This window comes from Typopeltis vanoorti, chromosome 10 (genome assembly GCF_054136105.1).
Source record: "Typopeltis vanoorti isolate ZY-2024b chromosome 10, IOZ_Tvanoo_1.0, whole genome shotgun sequence".
NCBI classification, from domain to species: domain Eukaryota; kingdom Metazoa; phylum Arthropoda; class Arachnida; order Uropygi; family Thelyphonidae; genus Typopeltis; species Typopeltis vanoorti.
Genome location: NC_143558.1, coordinates 16,379,613 through 16,403,627, shown reverse-complemented (window position 1 = coordinate 16,403,627; position 24,015 = coordinate 16,379,613). Strand labels below are relative to the sequence as shown.

Here is a 24,015-nt window from a genome sequence, read left to right as displayed (position 1 = left end):
CCCTCCCTAAAAATCTGTAAAAATTGCTTAACTGAAAATTGTATCATATATTTCTTATTAAAGATTATACAGATTTTAGGGAGAAATATTTTACGGGTGGTGTTATAATTTTCTGGAGTAGAATATGCAGCATTTTTTGGGAGGTAAAAAATACTTCAATTTAAGATCAAAGATTCCCCAATACGGATATATTATTAATTGGAATTTCGGTAACCAATGCCAAACGTCTATTAATTAATTCAAATAGTTCATTATTACGTCACTTAACACGTCATGCTGTGCACTTCAATAAAAACGTTTCTGATAAATTGAAATATTTACACTAAATGGTGTTCGAAACAAGATAATTATTACAAAAAATTCAGATCCTGAAAACCTTTTTCTGGTTTTGTTCATGATGAAAGGGTTAAGTTTGCTAGTTTGTGAGTTGTTAGTTGTAATTAAATTATTTAAAAGCAGCTAATTGTAATCTCTTGTGGTTTGATTTACAGAATTCTAAATTAGTTGACAAATACTTTACACTAAATGAACATTTTTATTGTTTACCGTGCCATTAATTGTTTTAGGAGAATTACGTTAAAAAAGTATTAGATTTATAGATTAATTGAAGTGAATTAGTGTAAATTATCTTAAAAGAATCTAATTAAATTCTCTTTGGGAAATAGAAACGTGTGTAGAGGCGATGAGAGGATCTAAGCAGAAATTGTACTAGAGATATTAGGCTTAGCGAACTTGAATTTGAAAAATGTGAAAAGTCCAATCGAGGTTATGTCGATTGCCTTTCTTCCCCCCCCCCTGGAATCCTGGAATCAAACTATTCATGAACCACTCTCAAACTTGTGCTAAACTGAAAAATATTGAGGTAAACTAAGGCCACAAGCAAGTGGTCTTAGAAAGATTGATCACTTCAATCAGCCAACTAACTTTATTTTCATTTGCGACGAAGCCCATTTTATCTTAATATCATTTTATAAAATTATTCAGGCGTCAAAGAGAGAATGATATTTTCTGTAAGTCGCATGCTATGATTTGAAGTTACATCAGAAGCAAGTAAGGATAGGAGGCTTTTGTGTTATGTTTGTAAATCGTGTGTTTTAGTCGGTTTGATGTTTGGCGTGGTGAAAAGACCCTCCCATCTCGGTGTGACACCGATAACCCATCATCAATTGAAAAATCACCATAAATTTTCTTTTAAGAAATTTTATATCCTAAACTGGATTTGAATCCAAGTCTGTCCAACCACAAGATTAGAAAGATATCTGGTTTCGTCGATACTGATTGAGCTACACAGGCTCGTAAAGCCCGATATAGTGGAATTGCTTTTAGTTGTGTGGAATAGGCGCACCAGTTTGGACTGCTGGTACCACGAACAAGAAAGGAGTTGTACTTTTGTACTGCACTTAGGAAATTCTATGGTGAAGGTTTACACCTGTTCTGGAAGATAATGTTCTCTGTCACTCAGGAAAGGTTACTGTAGCTTGGTTGGAGTATAAGAATGTGCCTCTAAGTCAGCTCAGTCAAAGTCCAATTTAAATCCGATCGAAGGATTTTGTTTTTCTTTAAAATTTAATAATTGTTAGTTGAAGAGTAGGGAATATGATTTTCATCAAGAGGTTCAAAAATAAGATCGTCACCTGTGAATCAGGTACGGAACTAGAACCAATTTTTCTACTTAAATAAAGATTATCATCTCCTATTCAGATATCGAACTCTAGACATTTATATTAGTGAAAAAATAAACAAACATATTATCCGAAAGCAGATGCTAGAATAGAGAAAGCAGAAACCCGTTAACCAAATTAACACTAGTATGACGAAGGCAGAAAAAATAGGAAGGAAGTCTTATTAATAGCATTCCTGTCTTCTGAGAGAAGGTATAACCTTTTAAGACATATCCACCAACATATCTTACTACGATCAAGCCGGATAACAAAATCGGTAATATAAAAAAAAAAATAAATAACAATACAAAAAAAGATATTTTTTGTTACCGTCAGTGTACACAAGCGTGCGAATGTCGCACTGAAGGAGATTATTCTTCAATGATGTCTTCTTTGGCAAGTATTCTAACAGAAGGGAGTTTCTTCTTTGCTTACTGCCCAAGGAAGGAAAGAAGAGTGAAGATTTATGGGGTTCCCTGATATAGAGGGGCCATCAGAATGTACTTTGTGTGCGGCAGGTTGGCTTGGTGTCGGCACTATTTGATTCATTGACCTTCCGTATGGGTTTATGCTGGCACGTATGGTTCTCACCGAAGTCACGTTGACATTCAAACGTAACAGAAGCCTCCCTCGGGTTATTGGTGGAATGGGGATTTATTTCGCCACGTTTCCGGACCATCGTTGTCCGCCGGTACGTCCGTGAAATATACGCAAGGCGGGAGGATATTTCTTAGCTTTTAGTCACGAAGCAAATGGGCTTATTCTCCATGCACCACTTCATATCTCCTATATTCGGCCTCCGACGAGCTTCTAGGAGGTAGCTGGCGCAGACTTAAATCAACTCTCTTGCAGATGGGATCTGTCCCTAGTGTACGGCATTCGCACGTTCTGGGAACTCGAGATATTCGAAGACTACAGGGTAGCAATGTTTTCTTGATTTATTGGCCCTTTCTTCTCTTCTCTTAAATTAAAAATTTCCATCGGAGATTCAACTCTGTAACATTCGTTTACCCTATCTTTCCTTACAGCTTCTTGCTCGAATGCAACACCTGGCGTGTAATAGGATAAGGGCAATAGATTCGGAGTTCAATCCTGCCGTCATTTTTTTTTTTTTTAAAGATGAAACGTATGCAATTACTGTATGTCGATTAGTGCGCCCCTACTGGTAGTTTTTTTAATCCTGTCTTAATATTTTTTGAGTGAAATCTGCACTATCACTGAATGTCGATTAGTGTCCCCCTATCGGTAGTTAGTTTTATTTTTTAATTCTATCTTAATTTTTTTTTTTTTGTTGTTAGGTGTCGAGTGAAATGTACATAGTCACTGTATGTAGCTTGGTGCCCCCTATTGGTAGTATTTCTTTTATAAATTAATAATAGTTAAATAAAAACAATTTAAATCTTTAATATATCGGCAAATAGATGCTCGTTTTAGATGACTAATAAGCCGTAATCGCTTGAGTGCCTACACTTGATGACTGCAAAATAATGATTTTAGAAATGCGGATAAAGGGATTAAAAAAATCGACAAACTTATCCCTGAAAGATAAGTAGAAACTGTGTTGCGAAAGTGATATTTTTATTATTTATATAGAAATTTATATATAAGCAATACGAATTTGAAAATTTAATTATTTGTACGCTGTCCTATCCAAGAAAGTTTGTATCACAAAACACCCCGTTCATATAGTTACCAGATCTGATAATCAAGAAGGTGGCTGAAGTAATATCGAACTTTATATTAGATCAGTTTTAAATTCTTTTGGGAAGCAAATTTTTGCATTGATTGTATTGATCCTTTGTCTGTTTTATGGGGTGCAAAACCCGCATTTGAGGAAAATCATCCTTCCACCCAAATTTTACGTAGAGACTCCCTCTACTGTGTGAATAAATAAATAGGCCTTTGATTACAATCGATCCAGCGACCCTGTAGTGTAGTCAATTCGTGTTAGCTCTGTTTGTTGGGTTCGAATCCCACGATAAACACCTTAAGAAAGCTTTTCAGCTGGGGGAGGGGATTTTAGAATGCAAATTGGAATTCGAATCGAGTTCTTTCACTGAAAAAAAAAATCATCGTGATATCGTGAATATACAGTTCCGGTTAAACCGTTTTAGAATTCTAAGTTTTTGTTGTTGTTATGTTCCATCGAGTTGTTTTCGAATCCTGGCGACTCCATGAACATACTCCATACATTCTCCATTCAGATCTGTTCCTGGCCATATCTTTCAGAATTTCCAGGCGCATTCCGTTGCTTCTTTAACTCCATCCACCCATCTAATTCTTGGTCTTCCTCTTCTCCTGCTTCCCTCAACTTTAGCAAGCATCATCATCTTCTCCAGACTGTCATTTGCTCGCATGATATGTCTGAAGTATGACAATTTTTGCTTGATGATCATAACTTCGAGGGAGCAATCTGGCTTTATTCTGTCTATCACTGATTTATTGGTTTGCTTTGCAGTCCATGGTATTCTTAGTAAGCGTCTCCAAACCCATAATTCAAATGCACCTATCTTCCTTCTTTCACTCTTTCTCAGGGCCCAACTTTCACATCAGTACCACAGGGAATACCATTGCTTTCACGATTCTGATTTTTGTTACGAGGCTAATATCTTGATCTTTAAAGATCCTGCTTAAATTTGTCATTGCTTTCTTTCCGAGTAACAATCTTCTTCTAACTTCTTCGGTACAATAACCATCTTGATCAATTCGAGATCCTAGGAGTACAAAATTATTAACTGCTTCCATTTTCTCCCCATCTACTTCAAAATCATTAAGCTCGCATGTTGCCATAACTTTTGTCTTTTTGAGGTTAAGTTTAAGACCATATTTAGCACTTTCTTCTTTAACTTTCATAATAAGTTCCTCCAAATCTTCTTTGCATTCTGCTAGCAAGGTGGTATCATCTGCATACCTCAAATTATTAATATTTCTTCTACCAATTTAAATTCCAAGTAACCAAGAATTTCAGGTAGACTCCAATAAAAAGAAAAGAAACAGATCCAAAAGATGCCTAAAATTTAAAATTAATCGACAAACCACTTGTTAAGTTATTTTAAGCTGCCTGGATTCTTGGTGTCTCAGGAAATTTAAAATTATTTTAAAATAGTTAATTTTGGTTATTAGAAACAAAACTAAATATCTGTAAATTACTTTGATCACCTCCTCTAGGGAATATTTTAGATCCTTCATCCGAACATGCATTACATCCGACTCCATGAACTCATCGTTCAAGTCAAGACCGTATAGCCAACACTGGTCCCCGTTGTTTAACATATTTAAGAGAATCTTATATTTGGAAGGATTATTCTTGGCCAGCGGTGAATGTTAAAGTTATAACGACGTGCTTCGGCTGTTCTCGAATAGATTACGTCTAGTAAAGAGCAAAGAAATAAGCGCGCGCACACACACACAAAGTAGGGGCGTGCTTCTTACTCTTAATTCAAATACCGTCCCCCCTTCCTTCCTGGACTATCCCTCATCTGTGTTTACTCTAGTAGAGAGTTCCGAATCATGTGTTTTCTCATCCCCAAGAGTCTGTCTTAAACACGTGTCAAGCTGATAATTCAGACAGGGAATGGATTTATCTCCCACCTACCTATAACTGCTATTTTGGTTGCCAACCTGACTTCGAAGGGGGAACCCCGCTGATGCATAACGCAAATATTTAAACGTTTATAAATAATTTCATTAAAAAAAAAAACACGCTCCCAACATTGAGAATTTTTATAGAAAAATGCAAAAAAGCTTAAAATTTTTATAGAAAATGGTACAAAAAATTTTAAGCATCCGAAAATATTTCTAAAATATCCGGACTAATCAAAAATATTAGAAACTTTATTTTTTATTTTTACAAAAATATGATTTTTAAAAATATTTAAATGAATATTTAAATACATTAGAAATTTGAAAATATTAGAAAATTTGAAAATAGAAATTTAAAAAAAAGTAAGTTTCTAAATATTAAAAAATTTCAGAAAATTTCTAAATATCAAAAAAATTAAAGTAAGTTTCTAAATTTCAAAATAAAAAAATATTTTATTTTGAAAAATTTTCATTTTATCAAAATAGTGGATTTTATAAATAAAAGAATTTTTGTGAATATTTAAATTTATAACTCCATTTCAAATTAAGAAATTCTTTTTCAAAATTTTAGAAAAATTTTAAATTTAAAGTTATCGAACATTGTAATTTTTTTCGAAATGTCAAACCTTTCGATTTTTTTTTAAATTTTAGAAAAAAAATATTTATAAAAATACTCGAAAATTTTTTTATTTTTCAAAATTTTGAAAATTCGAAATTTTTTTCCAAATTTCAAATTTCTCAATTTTTTAATTTTAGGAAAAAAATCAAATATAAATTTTATAAATAATTAATTTTATAATAATCGTTTATAGACATTAAAATTCTTTTTTTTCCAATTTAGAAAATGTAATATTTTTATACTGTATACATTTTTACGAATTTTTTTGAATCTATAGTGAATTGACATTTTATTTACTGCAGTTGATCTCCAGAATTGATAAAATATCTTCGTTTGCCATGTAATTTTTCTTTATTGGCATATTTTGACATTTTTCAGTCTTTTCATCGAAAGACTAAATTTTATCGAGTTATTTCAGTTTTATTTTGACTGTTTTATCTTAGCGTGTGTACATTTGAACAAAACTCTATTAAAGATACATAAAAATTCTTCGGAAACGAGTCCGTTCGCTTGCAACGGAGTGATTTTTCTAGCCCCTCTTATGCCAAGTGTTTAGCAGAGGGAGTGAAGAACAAAAATTTGACTTCGTCTGTCTTCATTATTTGTCCATTATCCCCTCGCATACAGAGAGGGGAATTAACAATTAATAGTAGGCAGGGAATAGGGCGTGGTGAATGCCCTTTACAACCAGCGTAGTTACATGGTGTGTTAACGCTCTGTAACTATTCCCTCGCGTCCTCATTGTTTTGCTTGATGACGTGGTAGCACATGAAACGTGGTTATTAGCAAAGGCGTCCCTCTAAAAGCGATTAATCATTTGACACCGCTAATAACATTTTTACGACTTGTTCTGCATATCAAAGAGAAGGCTCTCTCTGTGTGTGTGTCAGGGTAATCCTCTCCAGGATCACTGAAAATAAGAATTCGCCAGAATGAGACTGTGGATGGATAGAAAAGAGGAATTATATTCATCAGCGACTTGGGTTTGGGGACAGAGTGACAAAGAATTGGCCCTTAAGGGGGATTGTGGGTTGTATTCGGGTGTTAGTGCATTGGTGTATTGTCGAACAGTCGGAGTATTATAACAAAATGGTTGCACTTCTGCATGACAGTCAGCAACAAATAGTTTTAAGTTTTCATTAAATATTGATCGACAGCCTAAGAATATCCTCTTCTCTCTCATTTCCTTCCCCCCCCTTCTTTCCTTATTTTTCTTTACATTTATTTTTGTATCTCACTTCTCTTCGTTTTACAGCTGGAGTTCATGCTACGTATTTTGAATGTTTTCATTTCCCCCCCCCCCCATCTATTGATGCTGATCATTTAGAGTTTTTGTGAACTGCTTGTGTGTGTGTGTGTGTGTGTGTGTGCATGGGTGTCCGCAGAGCGGGGCAAACGGGATACTTGTCCCCACCAGGGATCTACTTGTGAAAGAAAATCCAAAAAATTAAATAATTAAATAAAAATTAATTGATGTAATTATTTGGCTCCAAGCTATGTCCCCCTGAAAAATTTCTGCGGACGCCCATGTGTGTGTGTGTAGTTGTTCATTGGCTCCATTCAACAACTTTGAATTTCTTCCATTTGTGATCCTGCAAGTTGCATTTGATCGGTCTTCTTGGAGAGCTCATTTCTGAATTCAATCAATTTATGGAATCATATTTAATATTATTAAATATAATAATATATCTTTAATTATATATAATCATCATCATGATTGTCAAAAGCTTTTGGCCTAGAGTGGCCATGGAAGTCATCGTTGATAAGAGGATGTCATCGTTTTCTTTTTTTTCCTAGTAGTTTAAGTCAAGTTTTTTTTTTTTACTTAAAAAAAAGAAGATACAAATAGTGAATTTGAAATAGAATGTAGTAGAACAGAACTGAACGAATAGAATTTTGAATGATTTATTTCTGCAAATACTTCTAAACAGTAGATTTCTGATTGATAGAAACAAAAGATCCATCCTCGTAGCCAAAAAAAAAAAAAAAAAAAAGAGAAACTTTGCGAGTATCGAAAATTGACCAGAGAGCTTATTCTCGAGAATTCATTCTTCGGTATAGGAGTTGCCTTGGCTTGCACTACTTAAAAAGACACGACCACTGCTCAGATTTCCGTTTACTTTTTGTCCCCACAGTTATGATTTTTAAATTAATGCTTCACATGACCATGAGAATCATGCAATGATCTTTGCTCAAGGATATTTCATGAAACTTATGAAATCTCGATCTTTTTCATATGAAATGTTTACTTTAAAAAAAAATGAATATTTTTTTAATCGAGGGTTAATTATGATGTCTTCATAAAATAATGAAATCTTGGTCCTTGACGCATTTAAAATCAATAAAATTTCAATTCTTTATAAAAAAAAAGTATAAAATTTTGAATCGTAAAAATGTTTATGACGGGTAAAATTTTACTTCTATTTAATTTTTTTTTATGATCAAAGTTCGACAAATGGCCCGCATTAACGATCCTCAAATGATATTATATACTACAGATGGCCCGCTTACAATATCACAGATGATATATGTAAGCTCTCTTAGGCGAGCCACAAATGGCTCGTTTATATGTTGTACCACAAATGACCAGCTTTGGTGTTCAGGCCCACTAATGCTCAGGTATGCAGACTTCACTATCGCTGTGTATATAAATGCTCAGGTATGCATACTTCACTTATAAATGCTCAGGTATGCATACTTCACTGTCGCTGTGTATATATATTCTTTAAAGATACTTGTGACACTGGTAGGCTGGTTCTCCTTGAATTCTGATGACTCGAATTTTGAAGACTTGACGCTCAGAGTAGCCCCTGAGTTTCAAATAACTTGACAAAAAACGTGACACAAAAGCGTTACAAAAAAGCTTATCATTTTATATTATAGAGTAGATATATATATACATACACAGCGATTACGAAGTATGCATACCTAAGCATTAATATATATATACACTCACTTTTATCTTTCTTTCCTCTACTTTCTATTTTTGTTCATCTGTCACTCTATCTTCTGTGGTTTATGTACATATTTTACAGATCTCAGAAGCAACTGAAATAATCGACTGCAGCTGCGAATACGGATTTTTACATGAACGAATTTGCATTTCTTAGTAAACATCTTTTAAATTGCATCCGGCCTTTTTAATCACGTCCACCAAACTATATAATTAACAGTGGTTAAAGAAAATGAATGGAAGATGGATATTTCGTCATTTTTCTTCTTCTTTTTTTTTTTTAATACATAATTCGAATAATCAGGAATTTGTTGTACCTTACACAAGAGAATGGTTCTGTTTGGAGATTTAATTTGAATTTAACTTCTAATGAAGGGTACAGAAACAAAGTGCTTTTCTTAAAGAAAATAAAAAAAAAAAATCGGCAAAATGTAATTGAAGAACAAAAACTGTGTTTATAAGCGATTTTGAAGATTGAGAATTGTTCGGAGTTAAATGAAACGCAGGACGTTGATTACAGGGTTTAATGAAACGTGCTTCATTACTGTGGGGAGGCTCAAGTCTTTTAGCAGGAGATTGGTTCAGTAGAAATGAATTTTAAAAGCGCATCTGAACCTTCATGATCAGTTGAAACAATTTACGAGACGTCATCTATTATTTTCCTTCCTGTTTGCAGTATTTCGTAATGTTGTTTAAGATGGTTTTGGTTAGTTCTAAGATTTCTTAGTAATGTGAGTCGTTTTCTGTTTATTCATTCGAATAAAATATTTAAAAATGGTTTATTGAACACAAAAACACTTTTTTTTGAAAATTTGTTTTATTCATTCAAAATGTTTTATTCAAGCTAAAATTTTTTGTCACAAAAATTGTCTTTTGATGGCGTAAAATTCGTGTAAATTTTTTGACAAAAACCTTTGTTTAAGCATAAAAATGTGCTTAAACATAGGTTTAAGCACAAAAAAATTATTTTGCAATCATTTTTTGTGCTTAAACAATCATTTGTAGAATTTGTATTTCTACAAATTTATTTTGCATCATTTTTTGCCTTTTTTCAGATTTTTGTATAAATTTCTATTTTTTCAGATTTTTGTATAAATTTTTATTTTTTCAGATTTGTTTTGCTTCAATGTTTGCTTTTTTTTTCAGATTTATTTTCCATTTTTTGCGGTTTTTTTTTTCAGATTTCTTTTGCATAAAGACTTTGTTTTCAGAAAACATTCTAATTCGAACTTATGCTTAAAAACATTATCAAAAAAAAAGTTAAATGAATTGTTAATAGACAATTTTGTTCATTTGAAATACGATTAATATTTTGGAATACTTCGTGTCAAAATCTGCAACGAAAAATGGGCGTGGCCTACAGGTAGCCGTTTTTTAACAATTAAAAATCTGTGCTTTTGTTTCGCCATCATTCAAATATAACAAAAACTCTATCTCTAAGAAGTTTCAACAAAACAGCTAACATAACAATCCATTTTTGTTTCAGTCTTATTTTTTTTGTTGTTGCTGCTTCTACGTTTCGCTAAGGGAATGCAGGGTAGGGAGGAAAGGGGGAGTTAAGACCTTCGTTTTTGTCACCTTACACCACCGTGGTGAGCAACCTCGCTCCTAAACCGAGCTGGTGGGGACATCTGTCGCTAAACCCACGTCTCCCAGTCCGGACTGATTTATAGGTCCTAATACGCTTAAGGGGATGTCGCAAATGGCGGGGAGCCCGACGGCTGAGGAGACACATTAATTATTGCCTCTCCACCCTCCTCCCCCCAGCACACAAACACCAACTCGCGCTCTCTGGACAGAGAATCAGAAATATGATGCCCCTTCCAGTGTAAGAAGTTAGACATGAGCCAGGAGCGGAGCGTTGAAGGATATATTGCAGTTTGAGTTTGGCCAAAGAGGACCGGGTCGCTCTAATGATTTCAACATCGACACGATTTTTTTCTCTTCTTTCTATTTCAAGTACAACAAGAGTCCTGTCTTGTAGGAAACAGCTATGACTATTATGAGTTTAAAAGGATTTTGAACAATTTCTAAGATTATTTAGAATAATTGCACAGGAATCAATGTATGTATTAATTTCCAATGGAAATCAAAAATGTTGGTTTCTAACAACCAATGAAAAACATGTTTAGAAACATTTCTAGTCAATTTCATTGAAGCTGTTGTGATTTGTTTTTTTTTGTTTGTTTCTGTGAGCAAAAGATTAAAATTTGATTGTTTCACGTGAAACACGTGAATCATTCCAGTCAATTTTATCAAAGTCATTGTTTTTAATTTGCTTGTTTGTTTCTGTGAGCAAAAGATTAAAATTTGATTGTTTCACGTGAAACACGTGACTCATTCCAGTCAATTTTATCCAAGTCATTATTGTTTTCAATTTGCTTGTTTGTTTCTGTGAGCAAAAGATTAAAATTTGTCTGTTTCACTGAAACCACGCAACACTTCCAGTCAATTTCATCAAAGTCATTGTTTGGAATTTGCTTGTTTGTTTCTGTGAGCAAAAGATTTAAAACTTGTCTGTTTCACTTGAAACACGTGACACATTCAATTTCATGAGAGCTGTTGTTGTATCTTGCGTTGTATTTCCTTGAATGTTTCAACAACTGCAATGCAATTTTTTTTTTTTCCAGATATGAACTAAATATTAATAGAAATACCTATGATCATTTATAATAACCTACCGATATAAATTTAATGGACAACATTACGCAATCTTGATTCAAAAAAATAAAATGAAAAAAAAAAAGGTACGTGTGTCCACAAAAATGGCTCAATTCCGATGCTATTATGCTGGCGCGTGTTTAGCAGCTTGTAAAAGCACGTAAAAATCGCTACTTAACAGACACTAGGATTACCACATGCGCCTTATCCACATTTGATTTACTACTCTTGTTCTCCTAAAGCAGTTGACTTTCTTTGGCACACAAAAGGTCCAATGTCGCAAGCCGTTTGGGTGATGAAATATGTTCCTTTTATGAATACTAAAACTGTCAGAGTTGCTGAGATTGACATGAAACGCGCAGTAAAGAGAGGGCTACAAGGGCGAATCGTGTTCCGATGTGTTGATATAGGGGAGAAAAGGGGGGGGGGCGGCGGTTACGTGGGTCATGATAGCTAGAAATCTACTGTGGCAAGAAGTTTGTCACTGTCTAGTGTTAAATTATTGCTTAATAGTACTCCCCCCTCCCCAGAAAACTTCATTCACGCATGCGTCGGACATTGCAATAAACTTCAAGAGGACCACTGGTGCTTTTCATTGTAAAGCTTATCTTGAAGCAATAAAATATAATTTCTAAGTGATTTAGTCACAAATTTAAAGTACTTTTAAAACTTCGCTGTTTCGTGAATTTCGTGTTTTTAGCAAATTCAAGATTATCTTGGATTGTAAACGCGACGGTTGTGACGTCATAAAAGCTGGATGGATTTTATTCCCCTCTTTAAACGATTTTGAAAATCGTCTTAAACTCATCCATGTGGTTTTTATGCACCTTCATGCTATCACGTGATCCATTACGTCAAACGGTTTGAGTTAGATTGGCTGGGATTGATGATGAGGCAACTAAGGTTCTGGCCTAACGGCACTTTTTTTCCTGCCTTTTTTAAGTTTTACGACAAAACCATTCTACAGTTATCAGAGATTGGCTCACTTATTTAATAATTCTTCGCGTTGTAAATTGGTTTTGAACCTAGTTTACTTTTTACTAGTAAGAGGGAGTTGTCGCCTGAGCAAGCTGCTCTTCCAGTTAATCACAAATAGGGACAATCATCATTTAGTCGTTTTGAATATACGCCTCCGAATGATTTGCAATTCTAATTTATTGCATAGAAAATAATTACTACTAAATATGAATTAGCATCACCTAAATCTACGTACTTTGTAGATTATACGCGAACCATTCAGGCAACCAGACTGATAGGTTTTGGTCGACAAACAAAATGTTGGTTTAACCACCTTATCGGCCATTATGGCTCAAATACGCATCCTCATGCGCTTCGTATCCATCGTATATTTCAATGTAATATCAATGGTATTACAGTTTTAATATGCACTTCGCATCCATGATAAACTTGACATCTATAGATGTCTTGGCCGGTAAGCTGGTGACGTGCTTATCCGTATGGGACTCATAGCCATCATTCGCTAATTAATTTATTAATATGAACCTGGGAGATATTCTACTAGAACTTAGGACCCCATTCCTCAGTGATGCTGTTGACTTTCAGAAATGTTTTTTTTTGGTATACTGTAGCACCTCGAACCTAGATCATTAAACAAAGGATCAAGTATATTTGGATGTCGTTAATGATGTTTAAGTAACGAACAACAAAGCAGATGCTGAATTTAATATTGAAATTAGAAGCATTCGCCATGGAGTAGGAATTTTAAATAAGCTCAATTTCTTGGGCAAACTCGTTATTAATTCCTTTAGGAAATTTTAAAAGAACTAAAAACAAAATCAATAGAAGAAAAACTAAACAATTATAAACAACAAAAAAAAAAGGATTGAACATGTAAACCGACATCTTAAACAAATGCTAAAATATAAGCCAACTATAAAGAGAAGGCAGGGTAGACCTCAAAAAAGGATATTAGATGGATAATGAGACCAGAACAGACCAATATGGTCTATACCAGTAATCAGTGTTATGATGATGATGATGGAAATTCAAACAGATTTACTATAAGTACTTGAATAGATATTTACATTTGCAAATGAGACATTATCTACCTAGGAGTGTTGGTATTCAGCTGAAGCTGTTTTTCATGTTCGCTTTGATATGTCAAGCAACAGACTAAGCGTATCAGTTATATATCATATACATTTGAATCATTTTAAGATAAGACTGACCATTCTCCGATAGGTTTTGCACAACCCTGTTCGTGGGTTAAAACTGCATAGTTTTTGAGTGCCAATTACGGAGATATCACCAAGATTCAAGTTAGTGGGGCTTAATGCATCTGCTCTTCGTGTACCTTTGAGTATTGAATCCACGGAACATTCCTTCCTCCCCACCCGGACTGCTGTGATTTATCCCTTGCGACTTTCATTAGCTACCTGAACACAAGGCTCGGCTCCATTAATGTCATTTTGGAACAGACGAAATCCTTTCTTATGCTGCGGTAGTTTGACTGAATACAATATCAACGCAGGGACTGCAAAAATTTACTTCTAAATCGCATGGAAGTGAACAGTTGAAGGAAGAGGGTCTCCGAGTTTGCTAAGATAGATTTCTAACGTCTAGTTAAGATATTTTTGGAAGGTGATACGAACTCTTTGATTCCATAGAACAGAACAAAAATATGAATTCGGAAGAACATAAACATTTCAGATGATGAATAGTCACATGAATATGAGTACGAAAATAACAGATTATGAACAGAATTCAGATGAATATAAGAAGACTAGATTAAGAATATAACCATGAAAATATCAGAATATGAACATGAGATGTTTTTTTCGTAAATTACTTGCATAACTTCGTAATTTATGGATGACTCCGCGAACTTTGTTAAGTATACAACAGGGAGAGTGTTGTTGTTGTGTCTTTGCGTGAATAAAACGCATTAGAAGTCCCAAATGGGTGACGGTTGGAAAGATTCAACCAACGAGGGGGGGGGGGAGAAGGGGGAGGAGAGAAACCCTCGATAAATCAAACTCGACTAAGTTGAAACTCTGGTAAATGATATCTACGGAGCATCTCCAATAAGTCCTTCTAGCAAGCGGGGCCCCTCGCGTTACGAAAAAAAAAAGAGAAAAATTTGATTAGTTTTAAAGCTTAGACCGGCACATTTTCGTGAGGTTGGTCCATGGTGTAAGCATTAATAATAACCCTTTTCCGATACGGGGGGGGGGGGTGGCTCTATCTCGCCGTATAGAACGCACACCCGGTATCGCTTTGACGGGAATAATCGTGTTTCGACATCCCACATAAAACTGTCAGAGAAGCCCAACAGCTTAATGACTGGAAATGCATTTTCCTTGTTTCATATTTAGGAGGTAGCTTCAAGTAATAACACGCAACTGAAAACTGCATTTATTTTTAATCTTCTGCTGCTCCTAAAAATGTAAGTTTATCTGCTGGCTGGCTTGCTGTGTTTCGAGCAAAGAGAAGAGTAGCTGGGCGGGAATGAACTAACGCGTTAGCAGTGGGGGGGATGGGGATGCCGGGGGGAGAGAAGTACTTTAGGCTTATGAATGCAAATCTATGGGAAGAAGAGAGGCGAATTCTCCTTTCTCAAGTAGCACAATCAGAGCTCGATATTCGCATTAAGCACTAGCAGGTGGTAGGATTGCCACAGGATCTTCTTTAAGAAGGTGGTGTGTGTATGAGGGGAAACCAAGGGGGGGGGATGCTTACTGTTCGTTTTCCGGCATCACTTAGATATCAGGTGCATTAGCACATGAGCTTGATTCTGGCGAGAAGTAAGCAAACCCGAAAGAAACACCGTTGTTTGTTAGCTTTCTCGCCAACCCAACCCCTCCCCTAACTCACAAGGAACGCATTCATAGACACGTGACTTTTCTACTTATCTTACTCGCTTTTAGAAAAGACACCCCTACGAAGAATGCTTATAGAACCAGTTTATCTAATTTCCCATCCATTCTTCATAATCCGCTAATCCACTTAAATACTTTAATTACCTTAATCTCCTTAATCCCACATTAAAAAAAGGCAATTAGCAATAATCAAGTTAATAGCTGTCCTAGCAATAAAAGTACAACAAAAAAAACCATCCTAACCAACACACAAACGAACAAAGGATGAACGAAGTGGGTGGAGACAGACAGGATGGTGTCAGCTTGTCATGGGTGGCGTCCTTCCACCTGAAGAATCACACAAATTACCTGTCATACATATCACAAGCCGGCCACCGTGCTTGTTAGGCTCCGATTTATGGCGATTCCCCCTGTTTTTTTTCTCTCTTTCCCCTATTTCTAGTCAGACACGAGTATTGCATTGTCAGATTTGGGAGGTAGTGGTGAGAAAAATAAATGCCCGAGTTCGCTGTGATGTCATCATATATTTGGTCAGTGGCCCGCATCCCGTCATAATGTCTGACAGTTTCGGGGAGGGGGAATTGAAAGTGTCGGATTCTCTTTCTCCAAGGAACTGAATCCTGCGCGTATTTTAACAACCTCGCTACTGATCCCATGAATAAAGTAGGCTTTTTTGTTTCGATTTTTCGGCGAACGCAATATTTTTCAATAAGATAATAGTTTTTGATCATTAACTTTTTGAAATAAGCCTCTGAAACACGTACTGAATACAGTTTTCATTCATTTACAGGAGAATTTTTTCCCAACAAATAATGAATATATTTTTCAACAGTGAACATTTTTAGTAAGCCTCTAAAACATGCATTGAACGCTTTTAACAAGCTTCTGTTATTATTAAGAAAATCTGAATGAGTTCAGTTAGATCAATATTTTAAAACAAAGTATTCTCCGCAAACTCCTGATAATTTTTCAGCAAGTTCTGAATATTTGTAGAAAGTGTAGTCTTTTTTTTATTTTTGTGTTCTAAATATTTTTCAAGTCGAACATTTCAGTGTCTTAAAAACACGTATTGAACATATCGGCAAATCTCTGAAGCCAATAATGAACATTTCAGTAAGTCCCTGAAACAAACAATGAACATTTCAGCAAGTCTCTATGACAAACAATGCACATTTCAGCAAGTCTGAAATAATGAACATTTCAGTAAGTCTCTGAAACAAACAATGAAGATTTCAGCAAGTCTCTGAAATCAACAATGAAGATTTCAGCAAGTCTCTGAAATCAACAATGAAGATTTCAGCAAGTCTCTGAAATCAACAATGAACATTTCAGCAAGTCTCTAAGACAAACAATGCACATTTCAGCAAGTCTGAAATAATGAACGTTTCAGTAAGTCTCTGAAACAAACAGTGAACATTTCAGGAAGTCTCTGAAATCAACAATGAACATATCAGTAAGTCTGAAACAAACATTTGACATTTCACAAGTTTTCATTATATTTTTCAACGAAATCTGATTGTTTTTAATAAGGTATTTTTTTTTAGCAAGCTTGATATTTTAAACAAGACCTGAATATTTTTCAAGTACAATATTTTTCAGAGAATTTGAACATTTAATGATTTTGAAGTCGACAAGAAATTTCTATCTCATTTTCTCTATTTAGAGTAATTGAAGATTTCCACTCGTATGACATGAATATTTTAAAATAAGCTCAGATGTTTTGTTCAATTTTTTTAAGAAAATTAATATAGTATCTGAAAAGATTTGGAGTGCTACGGAATTGTAACTTTCATATTTTCTCTTTTTTAAGGTATTTCGAGTCACTTTAGACAAATTTAGAACAATCGAGCTAAAATTATAGTTCATTCCCAACATGGTAAACGCTAACCTCAGATTTTTATGTGTGAGCAGGTGTGTTTATGCTAATCCCACGTCAGCTCAGGAACGCAATGTAATGGACCATTATCAGCCTTTAGGAAAACATTTTCTTAGCAGAAAAATTCTTTATTGTAAACATTTGCGTGGTAGTTTTTTTTTTTTCGTTTTTTTTATCACAAGTTTTTCTCGTAAGCTTAGAACCATTACATGGTCTTGATATACAGTTAATGTTCCAGAATGGAGTTTGAGATAAGACCGAAATGGAGAAGTTAGATTCACTGCCCCAAAATATTATCATAAGTATCTGAAAATGCTAAAAGTAGGCGTTGATCGAATTAAAAGAAATTATTAAACCACCGGCAAATGATTTACCGTCCGTGGAAAAGGAATTCCACGCTCTTTAACTTTTCTATGAGAGTTTAGAATTTTCGAAATGGGTGTAAACAACGAAAGAAACTGATAATTTAAAACGTTCAAAGCAGAATCACTTGAATAAATAAAATGTGTTCTGTCTCCATCATATTAATCTGCAAAGAAACGCTGTTAAGACCATGTAGAGCTTAGCATTCTTAATAAAGGCTTATTGTCATTGCATTCACATACCATCTTGCTGTCTTTCTGCGCATTCCTTGGCGGTATTTATTTCAGGAGTCGGTATTCTTTCAAATATTACGAATATTTTCTAAGATTGTTTATATAAGATGAAAATCCGTCGTACATTTTAATGTTTATTTTTATTATTTTTTTTCTTTTGTAGTGTTTTTGCAGCGAAATTCTCGCTGTTATTATGCACCTAAGGACAACTTACGAGTTTAGTAAATTAATTACCTAATTAGTTTTAATTAAGAGAGATCTAAAGCTGATAATGATAGCAGTTTAATGCAACTAAATATGCTCGCGCAGCTATAATTCACCATTTTAAAGCAAGGCAACCCCTCATTAGACATATTTAATTTTCTAATGAGGTTTTTTTTTATGAGATTTAATAAGTTCCGTTTATTTATCCATCTATCTGAAATTGCTCCCTAGAAAGAAATCTTTAAATATACACAAATAAATAAAAATCGTAACGATAACAGAAATACATTTTTCGTTGATTCATATTTTTGTGGTTTAGAATTAGCATTGCATCAAAACAATAGATGTTAATAAATTAAAATTAATTATTTTTTTTAATTATATCGTTTCCGTTTTCTCTTTTTCAGCATCCCTACCCTTCAGAGGACCAGAAAAAACAACTGGCACAAGACACAGGCCTCACCATACTTCAAGTCAATAACTGGTGAGTTTAAATCCACATGGATTTCGTTAAACCGCAAATATAAAATCAATTTTATCTTTTAATGTCTTATCAGTATTTGTGATTGACTTGTTTCTATATATAAAAAAAAAATTGTTTTTATTATTTTATTTTTGTTCATGTCGTAATAGGATATGTAAAATAATTTCGTTGTTGGCGATATAAAATCAGTTAATTATAATAATTATTCGATATGAAATAACTATTTTCGTGGATTTGTAGGAGAAATATCTTTTAAATACAATGCTGTATAACAAATGATTTGTTCATGATTAAGAAACCTTCAAATTTTATTTACGATATATGGAATATTATAATTTTGTTTGTTCCCTCTTGACGATGTCATATTTGATATCGTTTTAAAGATGTTTTGATATACAGTCGTCGAGTATTAGGTTTTTATTTCTTCTAAAAATGGATATTTTATGTAACAAGCAAATGTTACATAAAATTACAATAAATCATAAAAATATCGAATTTATATCAACCACGTGAAATTGTCAATTGTTTAAAAACATTGGCAAATTGCCAATCATTTCAATTGATAAAAATATTTAACATGAGAAACTTACATTTTCTCTCATTTTTATGGAGGGGAGTAAACTTTAGACCTATTTACCATTTAGGGCTTTTGCTGCACCATTTTGCCTAATGTTTGAGTGTACTCAGATGAAGGACATATTTTCATTGATCTGTAAATTTTTCACCCTCTTCTAGCCGTAATTCAATTTCCGGCTCAAGATCCGAGACGAAATTCGATTACGTCAACGAAAAGTGGGCGTTTACCGATTACCGCTTTCAAGGTCTAAGACGGAGGGAACCTGTCAAATTTTGGTCTCCAGGGAAAGAGCCCCAAGGCAGTGTTTGATAGTTGGAATGGCGGTCGGAATTTTTCTGTCACATCTTCGTGCCGAGATCATGGTGGATTTATTCAGTGGAACTATTTCGACGAGAATCCAATTCCTCGCAAGATATTTTTAAGACGTGTCGGAGAATTTCGTAATGAAATAGATCGAACGAATACACCCTTCGCCTTAAAACTACGAAATCCTACCCCAAAATGGATGCCTCGTAACTCTTTTCGTAATTCCCGTGCTTATGTGGTTTTTACCGTCGTCATTTATAGACACTTTAATGCGCATTCAATCAGAATTAACGAAAGCTAGGGGGTGAGATTTCCACCAGCTCGTGCGATCTCTCTTTTCAAAATTAGTTTTGGGAACTTTAATGAAAGAACACAAAAGTCATAAAAACGTGTTTTATTTTGCTTTAAATATGAGTCACTATTTTTATATAAGAGATTCTTTGAATTTACCTCCATCGTTCAACGTAATCAACCTAAGCCTACTTAAAAGTACAGCATCACGAATGCCAGAACAAAGTAAGCATGAAATAAATGCAGAAGTTTAGAATACAAAATACATTGGTCTATCCATAGAACATGTAATGAATCTAGTGAATACATTGGTGATTTGTTAATCGAGTCCTCCTGGATTTTATCAGTTAGTGTAAATCCTAATAGGACTTATTTAAAAAGATGTTGAAAGATGGCACACCTTTTGGCAACTCCTATAGGTAAAGATGACCTCGCTAATGCTTCTGCCTGGTATCTCCACGTCTGGGCCTGGCTCCCGCTGAAAAGAGACCTCAATAAAGGTCGAAACTAGTTTGGGTAATGGCCAATCCCTTAATGCATAAAATTATAAAATTATACATATCCGCAAGGAGATGTGGTTTGCATTATGGGAGATACTGAGATAGGAGTGATGTTCTCTTGGTCCACCTTTGCTACGAGTTGCCCGGTGTTGCACTACTTTACCCCAGTCCTGAAGATACTTCAGGCGCACTTGGATAAAGGATTAAACTAAATTTATTGAAGGACTTATTTAGTTTTTTTGTGATTATTATTTTTTTATATTTCTTCAAATTCTCTCTTCTAATATTTCGTCGAATTATATTTTCTTCTTCTGTTTCGTCGCATTTTATATTTTTCTAATGCAGTGGTTCTTAGTCGGTGTTTCGCAGGAACACTTGTGTTACAAGTGTTCCTCCGGTAAAAGATGTCACGTGACACAGTTCTGAGTGCAATTGAGTGCAAACTAACTAATGTTTCGTCGAATTAAATTTTCTTCTAATAGTTTTTCAATTTTATCAATATTTCGCCTTCTAATATTTCTTCGAAAGCTATTTTTTTCTAATACTTTTATTTTTCTAATTAATTTTATTCTTTTTTTTTTTTCCTGGAGATCAATAAAATTCGAATTAACTGCTGATGTCAAGATTCATCTCTAGACTAATCAGCTGCATAGTACACAAACTGTTTTAGCTACGTATTTCAGTGAAACTCGCTTATTTACAGAAATAATTTGAATAAAAACTTGGAAACTGGCAAGAACTTAGAAAAAAGCTAAAACTCTTAAAAAAAAAAACATTTTTCTAATTTTATCAATCTACGTGTCCTCCGGAAGATCCAATAACAATAAGTTGCATCATCTTGCTTCGTCTCCAAAAAAAAAATTTTTTTCATCTTTTAAGATCCAATAATCACTCTTCTCTCAGCAAATTTATATCACTGACATTAGAAATATAAAATTTATAATTAAAAATTAGCCTCTTAATAAATCTTCATGATTAAACCGAACTTTTTCCCCTTCGAGGTCATCATGACATATGTCATCATTACTTAGATTATATTCAATCGACTACACCCGTCATTCTTCAGGTTTGCTGTCAGATCCCTACGAAAATTGTGATCAATTTGGAGGCTAGTTGCGCCAAAAAGGATTAATAACCCTGTCATTGCAAATAATTTTCATTATATCGAATGTTTCGTACGTCTGTTTAGCGCACAGCTGTTGAACCACTTAAGATGGTCTAACGACACACGAAGAGAGAGAATAACACACGGAAATAATAAATTAATGTTTTTCCCCCAGTTTTAAATTAGCCCCTCACTACTGCATTGTTATGTGAATCTCAGTGTTTCTTCCATTCTATTATAGTTGCTTACAGGAAGTATGGATTGCAGCGCCCTCTTTGGTGCATTTGCTTACCGTACAACAAGGAAAGGTTAGTTCTTGTGCCTAAGGGTTCTAAATACCAGAACTACCTATCTGGGAGGGGTGAGTAGCGATCAGGAGGCCGTGAATAATTTTCGTGCGGGAAATCTCATCTTATCCCTGGTTATTTTCGCATCAGACACTTGACACATTGACAGACGCACCGTCACTACCTCTCGTCACCCACCAACGAATTCATGAGAATATTTTTCTTAAGTCTAAACTCAACCCAAACTACCTACCTATTCTACTGTATCCGGACCGTCTCGAGCAAATGGTGTTCAACTCAAGTATCATTATGGGAAGTAAGATCCGTGACTCTTATTATGACTGAGGGAAAGAAAAAGGGGGTGGTTAAAGAATACGAGGCGGTTTACCTGTCACAAAATAGAAGGTCAGGAATATCATAATACGGAGTTACTGTTGTCGGTCTTCCATGGTGTGTGGTTACATAGGGATCGACCTGAAAAATAGAACGAGAAACGTGGGGGGGGGGTAAAGGAAAAGTCTGGGAAGGGTAGGCTCTGAAAGCCTTAAGGTACTCTGCTATCAATGAGAACAAATTGCTGAACAGATAGTGTCTTCAAGAACGTGTTTTTCCGCTTAGAAATATCTCAAGTGTTTGTTGTTAACCCTTTGGCAATCGTGATTGAGGTGATTCTTTGCAGACATTGTCAGTTTCTTCTGATAATGGAAAAGACGTTTCGATTAAGTTGAACCCGGAAGTCGAACCACTTGCCGTCTTGTATTTAAAAAAAAAAAAAACAGGTTTCGGTCGAGTGTGACATGAGTTGAGGGACGTTTTGCAATAGTCACCTTGTGGCTGATTAAAAAAGACATTGCTTTATCTACTGGTATGACAAATAATTATGTCAGTTAAGAGAAAGAGTACACTAGGTGTAAAAATATAATGGTGCACTACTAGCTCGTTGTCTATGTATTTACATAAGTATACTGTTCTAATCAGGCCGGCTCGGACGTTGGTTTTCAGGGCCTCAGACTAAGGTCCCGCACTTTCAAATTTCTAAGAAAATTTGATAATAGAATTTTTGATGTTTCCAGAGATGTATTGATATGGGAAATATTTTCGTATATAACTAGCTGTATAATAACAGCTGAAATGAAGTTTATGAGACAAACTGCCAAGTATACTCTTCTTCGTAATATCATGAAAAATCACCGCTATTCTTTGCATTTTGTCATTACATAACCACTCAGCCAACCATGCCGGAATGGTTGGCTGAGTGGTTAGCGTATTCGCTCTCCAGCCAAAAGGTTGCGAGTTCGAATCTCGCCATGAGCATGGATGTTTGTGATTGTCTGTGAAAATAGTAGTGGTGGTCGGCGGCAGATGGCGCTGGTGTAGATGACGAAGGTAGGTGCGGTTAGTGGAGTGGTGGAGGGGGGAAGTTGTACGGTAAGTGCCCTCCCCCGATGAGTCCTTGGACTCCCTGGAGGTGTTATGTAGTAATAATAATAAACTCTAGTAACCTGTATGGCTATGATCCTTAGTTACACATTCGTACAGGTCCTACTCTATCACCTGAACAGTAATTGTACTATAATATATGAATAATTACTTTTATTATCACTTGTATTTCTATAATACTTGTGTCACATCACTACTGTATTATAGTATCGCTTGTACTTCAGTCTTAACCAATTTCGATTTTGAAGTATTGACTCATACATACGACACACATTAGTTTTTGTCTGTTTGCTAAGCCTAATTCTTTTGCATTGCCGAACTCAAGTGTTAAATGCGTTTTTCAAGCAGTTCTTTTAACACTGCCAAGTGGAAGGATCATACATTATACAGACAAGTGTGAAGTTGATTAAAGTACTTCGGATATCAGTGGCGTGGCTTGTCTTGTTCATGTTCCAACTGTATTACATATATCGTCCTCACAAGCCAACGATTCCTTCGCCGTTTCCTCCCCATCATCTAAAAACACCAGCGAGCGAAATGAAATCCCAGAAAACGAACGCTAGCAAGTCGAGTTTGAGCTCCATTACTTCCAACCATGCGCTGGGCAACTAGCCAATAGAGAAAGTCAAGAATTACACAAACTACAAATAAAGGTTTTCTACCGAGGTAAAAATGGAATTACTCGCTGATGTGTGGGGAGCCAAATGTATTTGGGAAGCAGTTTGAGTGTTCCTAGGTGACGATGAAAGTTAAAAAAGAAAAAAAAATGCTAGCGAGATAAAGAAATAAAAAAAAGGTTTTCACTGATGAATAAGTGTCGAAGATCGATGGCATTTATTATTACATGAATTCAGTTTTAGACTCATCCTTTCTTTATATTGCGGCTAATATTCTTCTATCTGTCTTTGATTTCTTTTATTCACCAGGTTACCTATGAATTATATAAAAATTTTTAACTTTTCTAGGCTAATGTAACCTATATAGTTAAAATGATGGTAAGATATAGGAATTATCTATGCATATATTAGAGGCTA

General features: G+C 34.8%; 1 protein-coding gene across 4 annotated transcripts in view; it reads left to right on the top strand.

Moving 5' to 3' along the window:
* The window catches only part of LOC150102192 (homeobox protein Meis1-like), a 243,094-nt gene that overhangs the window by 133,505 nt on the left and 85,574 nt on the right, over positions 1-24,015 (top strand). For all 4 annotated transcript variants that reach the window (XM_090399507.1, XM_090399509.1, XM_090399511.1 and 1 more), the window contains exon 8: positions 18,399-18,475. In XM_090399507.1, coding sequence (XP_090255633.1) covers positions 18,399-18,475 — 77 coding nt within the window. The remainder of the gene's footprint in view (positions 1-18,398; positions 18,476-24,015) is intronic.